Consider the following 20,405-nt stretch of genomic DNA (forward strand, 5'->3'; position numbering starts at 1 on the left):
AGAAGAAATTTTATGCCTGCAAAAACCCCCTCATGTTAAAGCAATTATGCTGTAGGTAAAAGTCTGAATTAATGGTATGGATTTGACACTCTTGAGTAGTCCTGGCCATATGCAGGCGTGAAAGAGCCAAGATTCTGTATGTGTGTGATCAGTACAAATGTCTATTCCTTGGATAATTGCTCTTACTTAGTTCTGACAAGCTGATAAGTACAAAAGCTTTAAGAACTGTGCTTTACTATTTTCGTGTATAACTGTGTATGGTGGGCAGGTGTATGTTCCAGGGAAGTTGCTCCATCTCCGATAATCTGGCAAGTCCAGCATTCAGGAACTTTTAATTCTGCAGAACCTTGTTTCTGCGCAACCAAAAGTGAGGCTGTCAAAACTGCGCCATCCCCACTGCAGGAATTGGCACCACAGCGATCCAGACAGCGGGACATGAAAAACACCGGAGCTGCGGCACTGGAAACTCCACTTTGGGGGGGAAAACTGAAATTCAGCTTATGGCTCCAAATCAAGCACTGACCTACACCACTCCTAAGCAAACACAACCCGTGGCTAGCCTTTTACACCAACACAGCCTCTGACAATTACTGTTTTGTGGATTTTGTTTAAGGTAACAAAGAGTAATTTCAGGACCAACGTTCCCAAGCTGGAGCTTAACGTTTCTCGGCCCCGACACCGAGGAGCAGTAGCTGTGGGGAGGCCTCAGCCTGCGGCAAGGAGACGAGGAGGGAGACCCGGGTGCCTCCCGCCCCGCTCCCCCGGTCGCCGCGGCGTTCGGCAACACGCCGGGACGGGGACCGGGGGGTGACGGGCCCTTCCCCCGCAGGCGGCTGTCAAGACGCACTCCGCCTCCCGAGGAAGCCGCACCGGCCTACCCGGTTGCCAAACCGCCCGGCAGCGCGCCCAGGCCCGCGGCTGACGGGGAGCGGGGGCGGCCCGCTGCCGGGCCCGGCTCTCCTCTTCCCACAGCCCGGGCGGCCACCACGGCCCGCGCCCCGGGCAGCGCGGGCGCCATGAGCGCTCCGTGACGGCTGCCCCAGCACCAGCGGGGCCGGGCCGGGCGGGCTCCCCGCCCCACCCCGCCACGCCACCCCGCGGGTTCCCCATTCCGGGCTGCCGCGGGTTCGCAGCGCAGGGGGATGGCGCCGACGCTGCTGGACTTGGCCCACTGGAGCACCTGGGCGGTGTGCGCGGTGATGAAGCTGCCGCAGCTGGCGGCCGTGCTGGCGGCCAGGTCGGCGCGGGGGGTCAGCCGGGGCAGCCTCCTGCTCGAGCTGGCCGGGTAAGGCTGCGGCGGCGGGGCGGGGGGGGACACACGGGGACAACATGGCGGCCCCCCGCCGGTCTGGAGGGAGGAGCCGTTGGGGTGCGGCGGGAGCGCCTCGCCTCAGCTGGGCTTCCCTCAGCGGCGGGCGGGGGGGCCGGGGCGGCGAGGGGCGGTTTGCCGCGGCAGTTAGCGATGAAGTTCCTTCCTTCGCAGCTCCGGTCACTCGTGAGAGGGCGCTGAGTGGCTGCGTGAGGGGGGCGGCGAGCAGGCCTTGCTCTCCTCGGTTTTAAAACCGCTCCTTCCTGTGGCACGGTTAGAGCCTGCTGCCTTCCGATGCCTGTCGCGCGCCGCGTCCTGCCTTCACCGGGTGCAGGCGCTTCAGAGCAGAAACTTCCTGTTTTAAAGCGCTTCTGCACTGTTGGTTAAAGGGAAACTCATCTTCTTTAACGTGCCCAAAACCAACCCAGACCACCCGTGTAGCTGGAGACAACACCTACTGTTAGGTTTAAGCCATGTATTTAGGTTATTAAATGGTCCGTGTGCCTCGTTGTGCAGGTAATTGCACCAGGTAGACAGACTTCTCTCACCCAAACAGGTAAAACATAATCGTTCTCTAAGAAAATTACAGACCTTGTCAAACTCCAAAGATTTGTCAGTCTGTAATAAGCTTACATGGGCTAGACTTATTAAATCTTGCTTAAAGAGGATTGTATGGAATGTAAAATAAATACAGAATCTCTGTACACGTACATGTAAATGCGGGTAGAAGCATGTGAGAGAAAATACCTTGAGGAGCCTTGTATTTGCCTAACGGAGGGATGGAGGTGGCCAGAACATCCAGCCGGCTGGCTGCTAGCTCTCTGCACCAGGCTAAAAAAGGGCGTTTTGTTCGGAAAAATCACCTCACGAACCTGGCATGTTGTTTCTGAACGCGCCCGTGCCTCGTCTTCCATTAGGGACACAGCTGCTGGCCCGGCTCTGGCGCAGCATAGGCGTACAGACAGCTTTCTGCAGGTAGCTGCGTGGGATCTCCTCGGTCTCCGCCGTGGCCGTTGGCTGCCCGTGTTTCTCCACAGCACTGAACCCCTGTTGTTGCTGTTTACCCTTCATACACCTCAGAGTACAGGTACTAAATTCTAGCTGCAGCAGAGATAACTTACCCCAACAGTCCCAGCCAAAAAGCGGTGGTAACATTTTAAAATCATTCATGTGCATTGGTGTGCATTGGAAAGGCTTTGTAAGTAGTGTTTCAGATGAGCATGGAGAAGCCGTAAATGTCTCCTCAGCGCCTGTGTGATAACCATGGTACCCACACCGCTGCGGGTTCTGCGCCTGCTCTGGGCAAAACTGTTTTGGAAGAGTTGCAACAAGGCTTTTTTGAAACATATATTGGGACTGCTTGTTTATTTAGTAGAGTATTTATTCTGCACCCTCTGAAGACTTTGGGTTCAGCTGCAGAGAGCTTTGGGGCTACTGGTACAAACTGGGATGGTTCTGCAGAGTCAGAATGCAGTGACCTGGCAGAGGAGTGACACAGAAGCATGGTGCTGGTGGCAAGGAGTAGAATTTGACCGTACAAGAAATAAGGCTTCTAGGAAGTTCAGATATTTAAATTCTGAATACTGTAAAAGCCAGTTTCTTACAAGGCAGGCAGTTCCTTACGCCATCTTTCTATGCTGGAAACCATCAATTTTTCTTTACATAAAACTATATGCCCTATAAAACTTTCTGTTTTCTCTGCAGCCTTGAAGTTTCTGTCTAACCACATGGGCTTGTGTGAAAGTTGAAGAAAGTAAAGAAAACATGATAAAAGTTCAATTCCCTTTAGATACTATATTGTGGAATAGCAGGAAGGAGAGCTGCCATTGTTTGGTGCACTTAAGAACAGGCTCTGAGTGTGACCAGTACAGCTACACTGGGCAATCTTCTAACACTGTAGTCTAGGCAGCTTGGAAGATGTTTTCTACTCCTGTAAAACTTGCTTAATGTACAGATTGAATGACCGACATAAATAAAAAAATCAGAGTTATCCCAGAGGTGCCAAGGCAGTTGCAAAGAGAAGGTAGCTTCTAGGTCTGGAAACCTTTCTTTCTTTCTCATCAGCTGTAATTAATAAAATCACGCCTTTCACACTGTGACACAAAGACCTTGACAAGAAGTGTGGGCAGCTCTCTACATCTCTGTTTGGGGGTAACAAAAATAGACTACAGATCATCAGGCTTGCACTTTGTCTTCGTATTTGTTTGATCAGTTTGACAGCAGGGACTACACCTATCTGGAGCCTTTTGGCACAACTGAAACAGTAAAAAAGAAGTTGTGAAGGAGCTGTCCTGTCCCTTCGTGCAGTCACACTGTTTTGTGTCTTTCTGTTCAGCTTCCTTGTGTTTCTGAGGTACCAGATTTATTATGGTTACCCTCTGCAGACATACCTGGAATATCCCATCATCATTACACAAGGTAATGTTTTTAAGCCATGTTTTGGAAATAAAACGGGGCTCATTCAGCACTCCAAGACTTGTAGATACAGTACTCCACTGCGATGACATGTATCCATTGACCAGTTCAAGCTGGGGTCGGCGGGAAGAAGGAATGAACGTCTCAAATATAATTAAATTCCTGTTTTATGAAAACAGATGGTCAGGTAGAGGAGAAAGATCTAACTAATACACATGGAGTGGAGTTGCAGTGTAAGCTCATCCTTTCTCCAGTGACTCCACATGGGAGAGAGACCTTACAAATGCTCCAGATTCTGAGAAAAGTTTCATTTTGGAGCTTGCAGTGTTTTGGACATCAATCAAATTTGAGAGACAAACCTGTAAGAAACCAGTTTCCATAGACGTGGTGCCCAGTGAAACTACTTCCTTCTGTCTAGAATTGCATTCAGGGCCTTTCTCTCCCTTCTCTGACAAGCCATCTCTTATTTATTTCAGATGTCATTCTCCTTTTGTTTATTCTGCGTTTCAGTGGAAACACGAAACGAGCTTTGTTCTATGCAGTCCTGTATCCTTTGAACTCTGGGAATTTTGGTTTATGTAGCTTCTTTGGTAGTTCTCTGCATAGCAGCTATGTCATCATTCGTTTTGTGCTACCCTTGTAAATCATTTTCAGCCACTCCTCAACATACATTCCACACTTACATGTGGATTTCTTGGATCACAGTAAAATCTCTACGAGAAGTAAGCTTTATATGTAGCTATGCTTTAGAAGGCCCACAGCTGATAAGGAGTAAGACCAATTCTTAATTTACATCTTTGCTAGAGGTGCAGGGTGGAACTGATGAATCTTTTTTCTTTGATTCCTACCCATGCAGATTGCACTTGCTATGATGAACACAGCAGTGTATGGTGTGGTTGTTTTTTTTTAAAGAGGACTCGGGCTTAAATCGGGCTTAAATCTCATCTCGTGCTTTGGAGCAGGTCTTGAGAAATGCCAGGCACTGTTCAACCAAAGACCATGTGAAAAATAGGAACACTTAGTGTTTCAACAAGTGCTTAATATATTTTATCTAGATTGTATAGTCTGCTATAAAGTTGCAATAAGATTATTTCCAGATGTTTAAAAACATCTAATTCCCCAGGCAGTTTTGAGAGCTTTGCTATCCTAGAATTTTCAGTGCTTTGAAACTTAACATAATATAAGCTTCTGGGGGGGCTGGTACATGCTAACACTGCGGAAGTGGATAATAGACCTGGCCATGGTAAGTGCTGCATAATTATTTAAAATTAGGTCCCCATATGAAATGGCTTTTTTTCTGGATGTCTTTATTAGTGAAATCTCTCCTTATATTTGTTTTTGGAGGAATTAATCATGTGGCTTAGCTTTCAGAACAAGCCCAATTTTCAAATACAGCTGTTTCACTTCTGTGAGTAGCTGGAAAACATAGTACTGGCAATAGAGACTCTATGGGGAAAAAAAAAAAGAGTATGTTCTGAGGTAAAGTTGTTAATTTTGGTGCCTTAATTAAAACTAGCAAAGGTTTAAGATGTTGAAAAAGAGTGCTTCTTTAGTCCTAATGTCACAATCTCCATTAATAAACCTTTAACATGAGAGGAAAAGAATAGAGCATCAGTCAAAGCATTTGAAATAGGGAAAGTTAAATATTTCACAAGATCTTTTTTCCCTTTAGTCCTAGAATTTTGCAAGAAAAATATAATCTGATAATGCCCTACATATGTTAAAGATGGTCTTTGCCCTTTTTATCAGAAGAAAGTTAAAATTTAATTGTGATGAACTGGAGTTGCTAATGCAAAAGATGATACAAATGGGGATAAAAGCTTCTAAGCCTAACACCAGTCGTTCCTTGCATGGGAAATCCAGGCATGCCAGAGACCCATATGGAGGTCCCCTCTACCCGCTGCCTTTGCAGAATCCTGCTTAAAAGGATGACAGGGTGAATAGTCTGTTCCCTTCATTATTTTTTCCCACCAATTGGACTCATTTTCCACACATTCTTGTCAGTTTTCTCATTCTTTTATGGTTTTGTTTGCCAGACATAATGGTAACAGATGGTCTGAATCAACCTTGCTGTTTAGACTAGATCACTCTCATTTTAGCTAACTTTCATAAACAGTTTTATGTAGCAGGTTGAAAGTTTTTTTTATTTCTTTGCTTCTCATTGTATTTGCCTCTGTCAAGCATTTGCCAACAGCAGTAGCGATTGTTGGGCTCTTTGAGCTGCTTCCTGGGCGGTACCTCAGAAATCAGTTCCTCGCTTCTGGCAACTTTAATTTTTTGCTTCACGGTTCCTTAGTAAGAAGCTGAAATGCTTGGGTTGCAAAATACTGAAGAAGTATATTTTTTTTGTTCTAAATGAAAAAGCTAGTCCTGGTTTTTAGTCAGTTACATACTAACAGCCGTAAGCCAAACACTCGGATAATACAATGGCAGAGGCAGTTCTTTCTCTCTTTTAACCTGCTTTTCAGAACTTGTGCACGCTGATCAGTGCGGCCAGTAAGCTGGCTCAGCTGCGGTGTCTCTGGCAGACAAAAGATTCTGGACAAGTGAGCGCCTTGACCTGGAGTATGGCTGCATATACCTCCGCAAGTAAGCTATGGGCAACTTGGTGCGAAGCACTGAGTTTTCATTTTTTAAAGCCATATCTCCTCCTAATGCCTCTTTCACTAGATCTTCACTCAGTCGCGGTAGGTAAAAGTCTTGCCTAATGTAGTTTCCCTTAGTGCCGACTTCTGAGACTCGGATACCACACAGTCTCTTGAAATCAAGTTTTATCCTTGACACCAGCTCAGTCACAATGACACTTTGACTTAGAAAACCTGCAAATACAGTTGAAATACCTGAAAGAGTGTCTTTGCAAAGAAAAGGTTTCAATGTTCTAGGATTTAATAAAATTACTAGTGATCCAGCATGAAAAGGTGCTAAATTTTGTAGTCAGACAACGCTAATTCTGAAAAGTAATCTACAAATAAATAGATACTCAATGCTAAATACCTTTATGACTACATGTAAATACATTTCTCAGCAGAGGAGAATTTAAGAACGTACCAAGACGAGTCATTTCTACAGTTCATGTGTTAATTACCTAGTGGTCTGCATGAACAGTTCTTCTACAGCTATTTGTCAGAAGTGCCTTTGTCATATTCACAAAACTTGTTTAAAATATTCTTACTATAAAACATAGCGATGCTGGATCTATTTCCCTGTGAAACAAATGCTTTTAAGTCAATAATTAGAAGTTGTGGTATGTTCGCTGAACAATGGCAATAAACTTTGTAAATGGTTTTAGTCTGCTGCAAATGTGAGATAATTAATGTTTAGATTTGTTGTGGGAAGGAAAGCTGAATTCCTCGTATTTGCAGAAGCCTAAAAGCATGCATGTGAACATTTACAATGGTGTAGTCATGCCAGCGCGACTGTGGGTGTAGCTCAGTCTCAACTGCTGAAGCAGGCAGTTGAACAGAAAGAGAAGCAGTAAACTCTGAGCGCATCCAATCTAGTGAGACAGATATAGATATAACAATTCTAATTAGATCAGTGATTTTCTCATTTAAAGAGACTCTTAATACAGTGTCAGGCAGCTTTGAGAGCTTGATCTCTGAAGCTAAAATAGTGAAGAGTAGATGCACTGAAAGTGGGGAATGTCTATACAATCTATATTTTCATGCAAGATTATCCTCTATTGAAAAATAGATTATATTTCATCATTTTTTTGAAGGTATAAACGTGTCGTATCTAGTCCACTAATCAGAATTCATTCAATTTACAGCAAGAATAGTTACAACTGTAGTGACTACAAATGATCTCGCAGGTGAGTAAAGTACGGAATTGCCCACCTTTCCAAGAGAACAGCTGTCATGGTCGTTTTTAGCTCTTTTGTAAAAGCAGTTATCTGGTCACAGAAGAACAAACCATGACCCTGGTGGTTTAGCGTGGTGAAGGAAGGAGTTACTGCTAAAGAAGTAGCACAGGGTTACAAATCAGTCAAATGCCTGGAGAAAACAAAAAAACCTGCTTATGCTGATCACATGGTGACGAGTGGTCCAAAAGCCATTATTTTTTTCAAAAGGCAAAAGCACTACAAAATTAACTTAATTATGAAAATAGCAGAATGAAGCATTAAAATCTTTAATATTTAAATACATAAATAAATAAATTTAGTAAAATACAACTTAATAAATCTGTAATAATTGAGAATAAATCTGTAATAATTGGGTGATAGATTTTCAAATAATAAGTGTTTCCTTATTGTGGGGTTTGTGCATTAAAAAATTCTTCTAGAAAACTATTTAAAGTTAGGCTTAGTATATGAATAGTTTTAGGCACAACATTCAGAAAGTTTATGGCAGGCTGAAAATGAAATGGTAGGCTGGTAAGGAACTCACAACAAACTGGCTTAAAATATGTAATTTGCAGGTGATTTCATTATAAAGCAAATTTATTTAACAGCTTCTTACCATCCTGACAAAACTGAAAGAGCTAAGGAGTGCAGCAGATTTTTCAATAAATGGTTCGAAATCAAGAGTTTCTGGATGTAAGAACAGTAACAAAATGACATTGTACTTTATTTGGCAGATCCTTGTTCTAGTTCAAAACTGATATTTCATCAGAAACATCATTTGAATGGATTTTTTTTTTTTAAGCAGTCCTCTGCAGCACAATAAGGCTCTAGTTTTACCAGCAGTTTGAGTGGCGCTTTCACTGGAAAAGGAAGTCCCCTTTTCAATCAGTCGTTCCCCCCCGCCCCGTCCTTGCTGCTTTCTCTTTGCCAGAGTAAGAGTTTTGGGGCCATGCAGTTAACCGGATCACCAAAAAATTGGCATAATGCACACGCAGAAATTTAGTCCAGGTCAGTTATCGAGTCCAGTTCACCCCCGGCTACACCCTTACGCTGATTAGAGGTGCGAGAGGTACATTGAGGGGAGGAAGGAAGGAAGGAAAGCACCATGAAAGTAAAAAGCTGGCTCTTGAAAGTAAAGCTGCCTCTGGCTAAAGCTGCTTTTTAAAATATAGCACAGTAGTACACTTTGGAACATGGAAGAGATGGCAGCATTGGTACGGCGCTGCTCTAATGGAAAATGTTTCCCGTTAACTTCTAACACTGAACACTTCAGCATGTTCATCTTGGTTTCATACACATGTATGGAACTGTCAAATATCACATATTTCTGAAACAAAGTTTTGTGTACATGCCTGTGAATATTCCATTTACCAAATGGATATTAGATATACCTATACTTCAAACTGTGGTCTCACAGGTAGAGATACTATGCTTATTTTGGTTTAAAAAAATCTGAAAGTTAATCAAGATACTGAAAAACTGTTTTTTTCCTCAGTTGTCAGATTTCCTCTCATTAAAATCTGTCAAATACAAGTATTGCCTGTCTGCCTGAAGTCTAAACTTAACAGATGGCAGTAGAGAATAATCCCTTTATTATGAACAACACATGCAGCTATAAAGGATGTGTGAGCTGTGGCTCCAAGTTTAATTTCAAATGTAAATATAAATTTATATGAGGCTACTCAAAGTTGTACTATTCTCCTGGTTTTGTCACAAAAGAATTAGAGGTACTGTAGTGTGTTATTGTCAGATATCACTCGCAAGTGCTAAATGCTCTTCTCGGCTATATTTACTTTGAGAATTTCTGGGTTCCTGAACATGGTTAATTTGAAGTAATTGACTGAAAAGAGTTGCAGCATGGGAACCAGCCTGTTTGTTTGTACACCAGCGAAGGTTTACAAAACGTCTTCTGAAAATGACAGCAGTTGATTTTTTTGGATTTATGCTTACAAGATGTTTTTTTCCCTTGTAGTTCTCATCCGTTTCATAACCATGCTCATTCTCAATATTTGGGTCACAGCCACAATCCTGCACTACAGGAAAACTAAAAAGACTGATTAGAAGACACTCATCAGCACACAACATAGCTACCACCAAAAAAACCTGATACAATTATGGTTAAACAACAGAACCAAGGTTGAAGAAGCTCTCTCTCTCTCTTAAGCCTAGTATTTATCCCTAAGCATACTTAGTACAGTCATGCTTATTTTCTCTTAGAAATAATTCTGATAAGATACTTAATTTAAGCAGCATATTTTTATTAGTCATTTAAGACAAGTTTCACTGATACCACATTTTCTCTGGATTTTTTTACTAAATGAACAAGGTATTTCGTATTTAGATGTTTATATATTCTCGTATCACTTCAGTACTTTCTGGTTACATATAAGCAATTTTCTTCAATTATACAAGAGCAATTTTGTACCAACATATCAACTCATCTTTCCGCATCTGCTGCGAGTTTGAAAAACAACAACAGATGTTTGCCTTCTTGCAAGCAATTCAATTAGTTCGACATTAACTATCTGTATTTTAGGCTGAAGAACATCTGAGTCAAGGCCCCATTCAAAATAAGGTTCTAATTACTAAGTCACAAATCCAGCTGGGATTGTAGCGCTTACATGCAACACTTAAATAGTACAATTTATACAGCTGATACAGGATACCCATGGTCACTTTCTTCGATATATCCAGTTTTTATTAGGATAAGAGCAAAAACTCAACTATGAATTCTTCGTTTTCAACCTGAGCTCTCATTCACTGAACATACTGTTTTGGGAACAGCAGAGACTAGAACGTATAGAAATTAATGAAACTTTGACCAACAGAGTTAGAAATTGTGTTCGAGCAGAAGTTCCCGAACCGATACCCAGAGTCCCCAAACGCAACCCGTGCTGACAGTGGCCCGTGTACACGTGCACCTTGATGCATCAAAGCAGACTCCTCTCCAGTGGTTAGCAGGTTTTGAGGATACTGCTCTGTGCTTTGTTAGTTTTTAGCCTGTCTGTGCTGAAGACTTCAATTTTTACTTTGGAGATTTTAATCCATTTGTAGTAGGTATTTTAAAAAGGCGAAAAGGATATTCTTGAGAACTATTAACGGGGGATTTTGCTTTTGGAAGTAATGCCTTTCCAACCAAAAGTTACAGAAGTAATCACATAGCTTGCCTTCATTTCTCATTACGTTCTCCAAAATGACAAGATATGCCTTTTCAAGAGAGTTCTTACAGTATTACTGTTGATTGGCATCTTAAAACCGAGGCACCCTTGAAAACTGTGGGAAGACTGCATTGACTACATTTGAGGCAGGTTTTCCTTGCAACATGCTAAATCATTGGACTCTTGTGGAAGAGCGGGATCTGGAAAAGCAGATGTTTCCGCCAGCGTTCCCTCAGCAATCGGACCGAGACCCTCACCGTCAGAAAACACAGCTGCTTTGTAAACCCTGGTTTTAGAGCGGGCAGGGGTGGGAGGAGGTATGTCAGTGGACATAGGATTTCATGTATCTCACGTTACTGAGAGCAAGTTCAAAGATGAGTATTTTTTACTGCTCCAATAAAATGTATAAATGTTTCTCTGTTGGTTGAGAGAATACCCGTAAACATCCTGTTACTGATTTTACTAAAGCTGTGTAAAATATCTGAAGCGGTCTAAATGGTGGCAGGTGGCGTGTGATACATTTTCCAGGTCATATTAATAAATGCTATTCTTCGTAACTGATTAATGTCATTCTTAGAGTTGATTTTCATTCCATTTAAATTTTTATTCTGTTTCCATATATGGAGAGAAAATGAAATATTCATTACAGGTCATTAATGGGCAGCTTTCACGTTACTATCTGAAGCATTGGGCTGTATATGAACCTGTAAAATGCTAAAGAGCTCCAGCATCTTAAATGAAAAAACCACACTTACTTCTCATCTTGTTTTTTTTTAATTAAAGCCTCTTCTTGATAGAGAAAGATCCAAACCCTGTCTGTTATTGAGATCTTTCATACTCCTGAGTGATGCTGTAGCAAAATGAAGACACTCCATTTTCAGTTTGAGGATCAACACTTCAAGGTGGGTTTTTTTCTGTCATAAAATGCTGAAAATGCATTTAAGAAAAGTTCTTTACAGGTTACTTAGAATAAATCATCTTAGAAACTTGCGGGGAAAAAGAATGAGGAAAAGAAACAAAGCTGAGTAATTCACAAGCTTAAGGTAAAGTAATTTTGTGGACTTGGAAAGCTGGACCATGAGTTCTCATTCAAGCTGCAAGAGATATGGAACAAATCGGAAGGTAGCAGTAAATAGTTTTACACACTTCCCCCCCCCCCCCCCCCCGAGATTAATTTATTTCACTTTCGTAAGGAAGAAGTATGGGCAAGTCCTGGGCAAGCCCTGTGAAAGCGCAGACCCCGTGGTTTCCCAGGACATGGACCACGCTCTTCTCAGTAGCTGGATTAGAGGCAGTAGCTAGATACAAGATACATGGGGAGGATAAACCTCGTTAAAGCTGCCGCTCAGCAGTATCGGGGCGGACACAAGGAAGTTCTTTGCTGCGTAATGCAGCAGCGGACCAAAGACGGGCAGGGAAAGCATCCTGGATTTGCTGCGGTGCGTGTAAGCCAGCAAGCAACAGGGCTGGAAGTAACGCGTCCCCGTTCACGGATCCTCTGGGAGTGCTGGTTACACACCCGGTGTGCAGCTGCACCCGCTCACAGCAAGCTCGCAGGGTGAAATAGCCTTTCCTGGCCTGGCTGATAAAGTGTGGGGCCTCTCGGGGCTTTCAAAAAGTAGGCGATTCTTGCCTGTGAAAAGACAAGATCTGAATTCTTGTACAGCCCACTGAACCCCAAATCTCCCCAGCTGTGGATACGACTAACTGTGACTGTGCATTGATGAGCTACAACCTGCGCTTCGCCACAAAGCTCCGTTTAACAGCACTAAAGAGAAAACATTTATCGTGAGATTTACTATCCAAAGAAAGCATGAGGACACGATTCCAGAGGTAACAGGTTGCAGGTTTGAAAGTGAGGAGCAGACAGTGGAAGGTGCGTAAAGTAAAATTTCCCCAAAAGCCTATTTCTGAACTGCCCTCGGTGAACAGGAGCGTCGGACGCAAATGCAAAACCATCGCTCCCCCAGCCTGCGGGCCTCCGCGACGCTCGGCGTTTTGCGCAGTGCAGGATCACGCAGACGTAGACGTGTTTCTTCGCGTTGCTCTAATCCAGCACAAGGCGGTGTTGCTTGGACTGCGCGGAGCCGCCCGGGACGGGCGCCCCTTCCGCCAGTGCGCGCTGGCAGGGAGCTGCTCCCCGGCCCGCCTCTGCTCCTCGGGCCTGTTAAACCCGCGGCGGGGACGCGGCTCCACTGTGGCGGCTCAGGAGCTGGATCTGAGAGCGGTTTGACTCTTTGGAGAAAGTCATTCACAATTGGCTAAAAGGTCCCAAACAGCTTACAACTTGTAAGAAGCCTTCATTCAGTCCTCTAAGTGAGGTAAAAATCACTCTTCCCTCACCAATCAATCATCACCCATTTAAGGACGTATGTAACTAGGGAAGGGGAAGGAAATAAACACCTCCGATCCCACAGGATGAACTCTTATAATAAATGAGAAGCTCCAATGAGGTAGTTTCCCAGCCATCTGTTTTCTATGATGGTGAATAACAATTATTTCCCTGCTAATTCTTTTCAGGCTGCTTTGTTCCATTCCCTTCCAGATTCTTTGATACTTCAGATTCGTATTTACGTATGAAGCACAACATGAAACGTTGCCTTCATCACTAATAATGGTTTAAGGATGTCCCAGTTTGGAATGTGAGGAAGCTGAAAAAAAAACCCTTAAATTAGGATGTTATAAAATTCTTGGTTTGTACTGAATTTAATTTGCTTGATTTTGAGCTAGAGGTCTCCAAGATACTTAAGAGTTCTCGGAGATGATGGATCTTGATGTCACATAGGTGTCTGGGAGCCACATTACTGTAAGAACCTGCCAGCTCGTCGCCTGTGCTGGATCCAAGCGCCAGACCCCGGCAGTCTGGCAGACCCGAGCCCCGCGGGGCCTCAAGCGTTTCCCACCTGACAGCAAGAGGGACGGAGACCTCTTCAAGTGAAAGGTGTCAGCTATTCCACTCCACTCGGACGTGGTTTGGGGCAAGCACCGTCTCTGTCTTGGAAAAAAATCCCATCTTTGGACTGGGGGTAAAACAAGAGGTTTTTTACACTACATGACACTCTTGATGAAATTTAATTGGGGATACCTTAAGGACAATTTAAATATTTGTCATAATGTTGTTCATGCCCTGTTTTGTTATTTCAGCTCATTATAACTGTCTTAAATTGTCAGTAGCCTAAACAAGTCGTTCTGTATATTAAGTGGTATTATTGACTCACAGGAGGGGAGCTTTAAGAGGGCAGACATCTTGTTTTACCTGCCAAGATTCTGGAAACTAATTTAAAGGACAGAACGTGCACCAGCCTAAAATGTGACAAGAAAAGTCAGCTAATGATGATACAATTAGAACTGAATAGTAACATGGATCCACGATGAAAATAAATTCTACTTACCACCTTATTGTAATTACAAGTCAGCTGCGTCTAGGCCTGCTCTGGGATGTACACGATTTCTGCTTTTGCATTTGGAGGCTTTGGCCAGCAGTACCAAGATGCTGACCTGTCTCATGCTATACCAAAAGCATAAATGGCAGAACACGCTTCCTATGCCTCAGTGTCCCCTCTGTCCTGTAAATCAGGACTCTAATGAAGCACAAATTGAGCTTGTGTAAAGCATTACCCAACTACTGTAACGAAATTCTTTTACCTTTGAGCAATTGACTACATACAGATTCCACTGAGCTGACTTCCGAGACAGTGACTTAATCTTGAGAGATTTGAAATTGTTTCCCCTGAAACGCGCCATCGGCACGACTTGCAGTCCTCGTGGTCTCAGCTCAAGGCTATTTTCCTCTCTCAGTGCTGATGTTTGTTTAAGCTTGCACGTACGCCCACCTTCCCAGTAATAAAACTCCCATTGCTGTAGCTCTGAGCAGTACAGGAAGCACAGAGCGGAGCTCCCTTACTGTATTTACCAAGCCCTGCCATCAGTCCAGGGCAGGCAAGTGGCTACACAGATCCTACCGAGTCTCGGGTAGCCCCCAGTACACCAAGGCTGTGAAATGCTGGACAACATCACGCGGGCGCGCGAGGCCCCGGGACCCCGCAGGCGGATGCAGCCGGACCTGCGCCTAGCTGCAACATCAGCTTACAGAGCCTGTTTGAAAAAAGGAACACAGCTGAGGTAAGAGACGACGCTAGGGCCAGCGGTGTGAAAAAAAGGGTTCAGATGGTGGGGTCCCTGGCTCCTTCAGCCTCGAAACAGTTCAGGTATTAAATAGCTCAGATACCGCTGAAAAATGTTTCTACCTATTCACTCGTTAACAAAAAGTAGCACATATCCAAGATACAGCGCTCACATGGCAGTTCAGTGCTTCAAGTCTAAGCAGTTGGCAAGCCAAAGGAAAAGAGGAGGATTGGCAGTGATCCCACAAGCCTGACGTACCTTTTGTTGGGTGGCCATGCTTACCAAGCGGTGCAATAGCACCCTGGGCAAAAAAAATCCCAAAGAGCTAGCAGGGGTGGTGACAAATGACAAGAAGAACCAGATAACACAAGAGGCACACTGGGACATGACAATATAAGACTATACATACAAGTAGGCTCCCAGCACCGAACAAACGCTGGTAGGCCTGGACCTCAAAATGGGGTGATAGGACTGAAGCATCACACGCGGTTGCCTTGGCTGTGAAAGCGTTTCTGCGTAGCTCCTGCGAGCAACCTAGAAAGGGCTGCAGGGACATGCAGTTGCTGCGCTCTCTGTCCTTTTCAGGATGAAGATGCGTCTTTCCAGATTTCTTTAAGGCACGCAGGACTACATAGACTTACAACTTTGTAATTTGCTACCTTCACTGTCACTTTCATTTTGAAAGATCACTGTAATCCTGGAGCTTCTGTACGGCTACTAGAGCAAAAGCAGCAGTGGTCAAATCTAGCTTCACACTTGCAATAGCAAGTATCAGGTAGTGATTTGACTTTCTTATCCTTGTAAAACAATGCTTCCTGCCTACAAAGGGGCAAAGATCCAAGACCCCAATCTTCCTAACAAGGCCTGGTAATTAGCATCCCTGTGCTAATAAATTACAGTTCCTCTGAGTCTCTACTTCTTGGAGCAATGGTTGTACAGTGAGCTTTTCCATTCCTTGCAGTAGTTTCTGGGGAGAACTAGATTTGATGCGTTTAGACTTGGCGTTCTTTTCTGCCACATACATCTCAATAGACTTGTCTAATTTCTCAGATGAGCATCTCTGAGTACGTCATTGTCCAATGCATAGGCAACTTCAACAAAAAACATGAATTAGTTTCAGAACCGCTCCATCAACATCTTTTACAGAGATCCAAAAGAAAACTCCTTCCCACTCTCACGAGGCATACTTCAAAGCTGTAGGCAAAAACCCATGACCCATGGGATGCTGATAATACCCTACGTGGTTTATAGGATTGTCTTAAAAAATAACAAATGACGTTTTCAATTTGAAGTGTAGCATGTGCAGAGATGATACTCCATAAAATATTCTGAAGATCACCTGTAATGCACCGAAAAGGCACCAAGCCTGTCAGCATTCAAGGAGCGTCTGGACGATGCTCTTAGTCAAATGGTTTAGTTACAGGTAGTCCTGCGAGGAGCAGGGAGTTGGACTCGATGATCCTTATGGGTCCCTTCCAACTTGAGATGCTCTATGATTCTATGAAAAAACAAATTAATCACTACTTTAACATGAATGCCGCGGAAAACTAACCAGGAATGCGGAGGAAACTGAAATACTCCAATTCCCTGAACTGGACCACGGACTGTTACGTTCTCCTGCCTTAGAAACAGAATAAGGAGGTGGTAAGGGTTTGTAAGAGCTATCCAGGTAAGAAATTGCTTTTTGTACAAGCTCCCCCTTTACGCAGCAGCATCCCCAATACGGCCTTACAAGCACAGGACAGGTGAAGGCACTTGAGACCAAGATACATAAATCCTCTTCCAAGGATGACTCTCAAAGCTAGATGGGAAACTAATACATTGTAAGATTATAAACGCAAATGCTCAAATTTCTAATGATCATCTGACACTGCCCGAGAAACTAAAGAGAAAAAGCATACAATTTCTAGTGGCAGCTTTTCTGGCCATGGTGACTTCAGAGAGCCACTGAATGCCTGTCAAAAATATGAGGTTCAGCATCTTCAACAGGGGTAGTGAGAGATTTAGACACTTGCAGTGAAACTTCAGTGATGTTTTAAATTTGGCCACTGTCACTGACTGCTAAGATACTTGAGCCTCTTGCATGTTTCCAAGTCCTGCATGGTACTGCGGTCCACGTCACATTTTGGTTACAGCATCAACCATGCCAAGAAGCACACGAACCACCACGTTTCCCTCAGTATGCAGACTTGGTGCTGGATCGCTGGCAGCGCTGTCAGGGGTCGAGCTTTGGCAGGAACCACCAGAAGTAGGAAATTGCAGTACACAGCTAGGACAGAAGGGAAATCTTCTTGCAGAAGGGTCTTTGTGACAACTGACACGGTAACTCCGATGGGGCCTTCCCGTCCTGCTTCCGTGCTGGTCAGCTCTTGGATGGGAAACAAAGCGCAACTTCCCTACAAGTGTCCTGAGCTTCTGGCTCCAAGTTTGACCCCTGATTTTTCCCGAAGGTTAATTTGCAGCGTGGCTATGCTATTTGCTTACTCTTGTGAAAGAAAAGGACTTGCAATGAGAGAATTTCTATAGATAAAGTCATCCAGGCCATAAAAATGTCCTGTTTGCTTGGACGGCTCTGTTACAAAAAGAAAGTGTTTAAATGTCAGCGACTTTAAGACAAATATGCCTTAGTTCAGGAATATGCTCTTCTCTGAAAAAATTTAAAAGGTTACCACTGGACAATAAGGAAACAACACAATCTCCAGGAACTAACGTTTAAGAGTTCTTTGCATGCTATAGATCAGCAGATGGAAGCTCTGTCTCGAGCAGAAGGACAAGTGAGAAGAACAGAAGAGCAGCTTTGCCTTTTGAGTCCTGGGTACAAGACACGGTTCGTGCACATCATACCATTGTCCAAATGATCTCCACATTACAGCTCAACAAAGCCCCCGCTGTTCCTTTGTTTTGGGGCACACTGCATGAAGGAAAACTGGGAAGTGCTATGATGCTTCCATCCCTAGAGGCACTGAAAACCCAAAGGCCGTGAGGAACCTATGCTAAGTTGGCCCTGCTTTGAGGTAGAGGTCAGACCAGAGGACCTCCAGCGCTCCCTATCAGCCCGTATCGTTCTACAATAGCGTCTCAATACAGCCTGCTGTATGTATAGCTAATAACTATTTGTTCATGTATAAACTGTGGCTAGTAAATACGATAAAGCAGTACATTTCCTAAAATGTCAGGCTTAGTGGCGCCCCAGGGATTCACAGTAAATGAGGGCAAGCCAAGGAGAGCAAGTGGAACAGATGCAGCCCCAGCACCTGATGGTCTGCCAGAACAGCTCCCTTGGAGCTGCCCTTCCTCCACACGCGGCCTTTGCTTGCCTTCCTTTTGAGCAGCCCTTGCCTTTCCCGCATCTGCCGCACTACTTGCCTAGGTACTTAAATATTTCAATTAAATACCAGCTTCTCAAGTTCAGGAACTATTTTACCTTACTCAAATAGTTTATTTAAAAATATATATATAATATTCTCCAATTCAGAAAAGGATAGAACTTCCCACAATGTAACTTTGTTTTAATATATATATATATATAAAATATTTATGCATTCAGTGAATGGAAACAGTTTTACTGTATACATTTTTAATGTTGTACTCTATGCAAATCTGCATTACCTAAAAATATACCGTCCTTCTGTAAATCAAAACAAGCAGGGGAAAAACACTGTAGCTGTGCGCTGGGTTATAATACCTAACAGAAATTATATGAAAGTTTTAGTTTTGAATTTAAGAACTCACAAACAACATTTTACTTTGCGAGTGCATAAATAGAAGACTGAATACATTCTGGCTTTGTTAAGCTGAACTGTAGTAGAGGTTACAAAATGTAAATATATTTATTCATTTTCAGTATTTCAGTGTTTCCAAGTCCACCTTTCATGATAGTGTTAAATAAATCATGGTCCTATCCTTCCAAACATTTCAACACTCTTTAAAAAACAAAAACAAACAAACAAAATTTTAAAGTGAAATGTCCTCCTTCATTGAAGTGTTAGATCATATTTTAAATTACTGCACTCCCACACAATATTTTTTATATATATATATTTTAAATATATATATATATTTATATATATAAAGAGACCAAATAGGAGACTACATTTTTTACTGTCGATATGTTTAACTTCACATACTGTAGTTGTATAAAACATGCATTTTCTGGGATAATTATGAACACATCATGAATGAGCCCACATAAATTATATTTTTTGTACAACTCCAGGTTTTAAAAAAAAAAAAGTCAGATTAAGTGCCTCTGAGGCCCTTTCTTCCCAGCTATCAGTTCTCAAAACACACTACTGAAATATTTATCTACGCCTACAGCTATGTGCTAGAGAACCAGATTTAAAATTTTAAAATACATCTACAGTATGTTTTACTTTTCTTAAAGTTCGTGACAGTCCTCGGATAATGTGTTGTGAAATGTAAAAATAGTCACAGATTCTTTTTTTTTTTTCCAGAAATAAAAAACACATCTAGGAGAGTATGCAAAAACAAGGCAAAATGAAGTTTCATAGCACTTAATGAGGGTTAATATAAGTCAATAACTAATATTGAGGTTTGTAAAAAGGGCTGGATGAGCAGTTACCTGTACAAGCAAATGGTCTAGTAATTCCAATGGTATTAGACATTGTTTCTGTAACCAAGACTTCTCCACCCTTAAAACCAGTCGATATACATTCAAAATAGGCTGACATTGATATACTTACTAGGTGTAAAAATAGTGCACTATTTTTTCTGCCACAAAGCAAAATTGCATCCTAAGAGCTGGTAAACCTTCTTTTTTTCTTAAATAGAGAGAATGGGCAAAAAACTTGAGAAAAAATTAAATTAAGGCAATTAGACAGGTAAAATGGGACTGCCCATGATGACATAGCTGAAACTAGTATATACTTCAAAGTTATACTAGCTGCTGAACACTGACATGCAGCTTTTGATAGACGTGTATGAATGATACAAACTTCAACATTATGGCTTTATACAAGTGCATAGTTGCAACTGCAATAAGTAACGGTATCTGATTAATAAGCATAAAAAAATAAAGTGGAAAGATTTTTAAAACCCTCTTGCGGTATTACAGTACAATATATATACACAGTATAATGGTCACTTCTTACAGATGCAGTCTATATCACTATGGTTAATCTTTCTCCTGTTCTTCTTGCAGGCATGCTGGTGGCATCTTTACAAAAGCTGAAAAGTCAGTTTCTTCCGTTTTAATATTCATTCCTCTCGATCCTTTTATGAAATGTAGTGTATGTGTCTTGCCAAGAAAGCTTTTGTGGAACAGAGTTTAAAAGGTTACCTAACATATCCTTTTACTATTTACCAACCATTCCTCATTTGATCAGTCACTCAGGAGAATACAGGAAAACCCTCAGAGATTAGTAATTTATATTGCAGCAAAAATGTAAACCTCTGATATATATAGCACAATCTCTCAGGAAAATATATATTTTTAATATATTTTGGGATATGTTTCAGTCTTGCTGTAACAGGAAGAAAATTATCACCTTGAATTGTGTCTGCATTCACGGAAAGCAGTTAGCTGAAAAAGAAGCAG

At 42.5% G+C, this 20,405-nt stretch overlaps 2 protein-coding genes across 2 annotated transcripts in view; one reads left to right on the forward strand and one right to left on the reverse strand.

Annotated features, from left to right (window-relative positions):
* Positions 1-912: 912 nt before the first annotated feature.
* Positions 913-11,864, forward strand: SLC66A3 (solute carrier family 66 member 3). The gene is made up of 7 exons (XM_087773736.1): positions 913-1,285; positions 3,645-3,727; positions 4,201-4,270; positions 4,910-4,967; positions 6,193-6,313; positions 7,494-7,535; positions 9,538-11,864. Exons 1-7 carry the CDS (start codon positions 1,143-1,145, stop codon positions 9,624-9,626), a joined length of 606 nt encoding a protein of 201 aa, XP_087629862.1. The 5' UTR covers positions 913-1,142; the 3' UTR covers positions 9,627-11,864.
* Positions 11,865-11,893: 29 nt separating this feature from the next.
* The window catches only part of ROCK2 (Rho associated coiled-coil containing protein kinase 2), a 113,300-nt gene continuing 104,788 nt past the window's right edge, over positions 11,894-20,405 (reverse strand). Inside the window, exon 32 of the mRNA XM_087773738.1 lies at positions 11,894-20,390. Within this exon, the coding sequence (XP_087629864.1) occupies positions 20,387-20,390 (4 nt within the window). The 3' untranslated portion in view covers positions 11,894-20,386. The remainder of the gene's footprint in view (positions 20,391-20,405) is intronic.

The sequence above is a fragment of the Nipponia nippon genome, unplaced genomic scaffold, assembly GCF_047370975.1.
Source record: "Nipponia nippon isolate SJK-2023a ecotype South Korea unplaced genomic scaffold, ASM4737097v1 scaffold_4, whole genome shotgun sequence".
Taxonomy (NCBI): Eukaryota; Metazoa; Chordata; class Aves; order Pelecaniformes; family Threskiornithidae; genus Nipponia; species Nipponia nippon.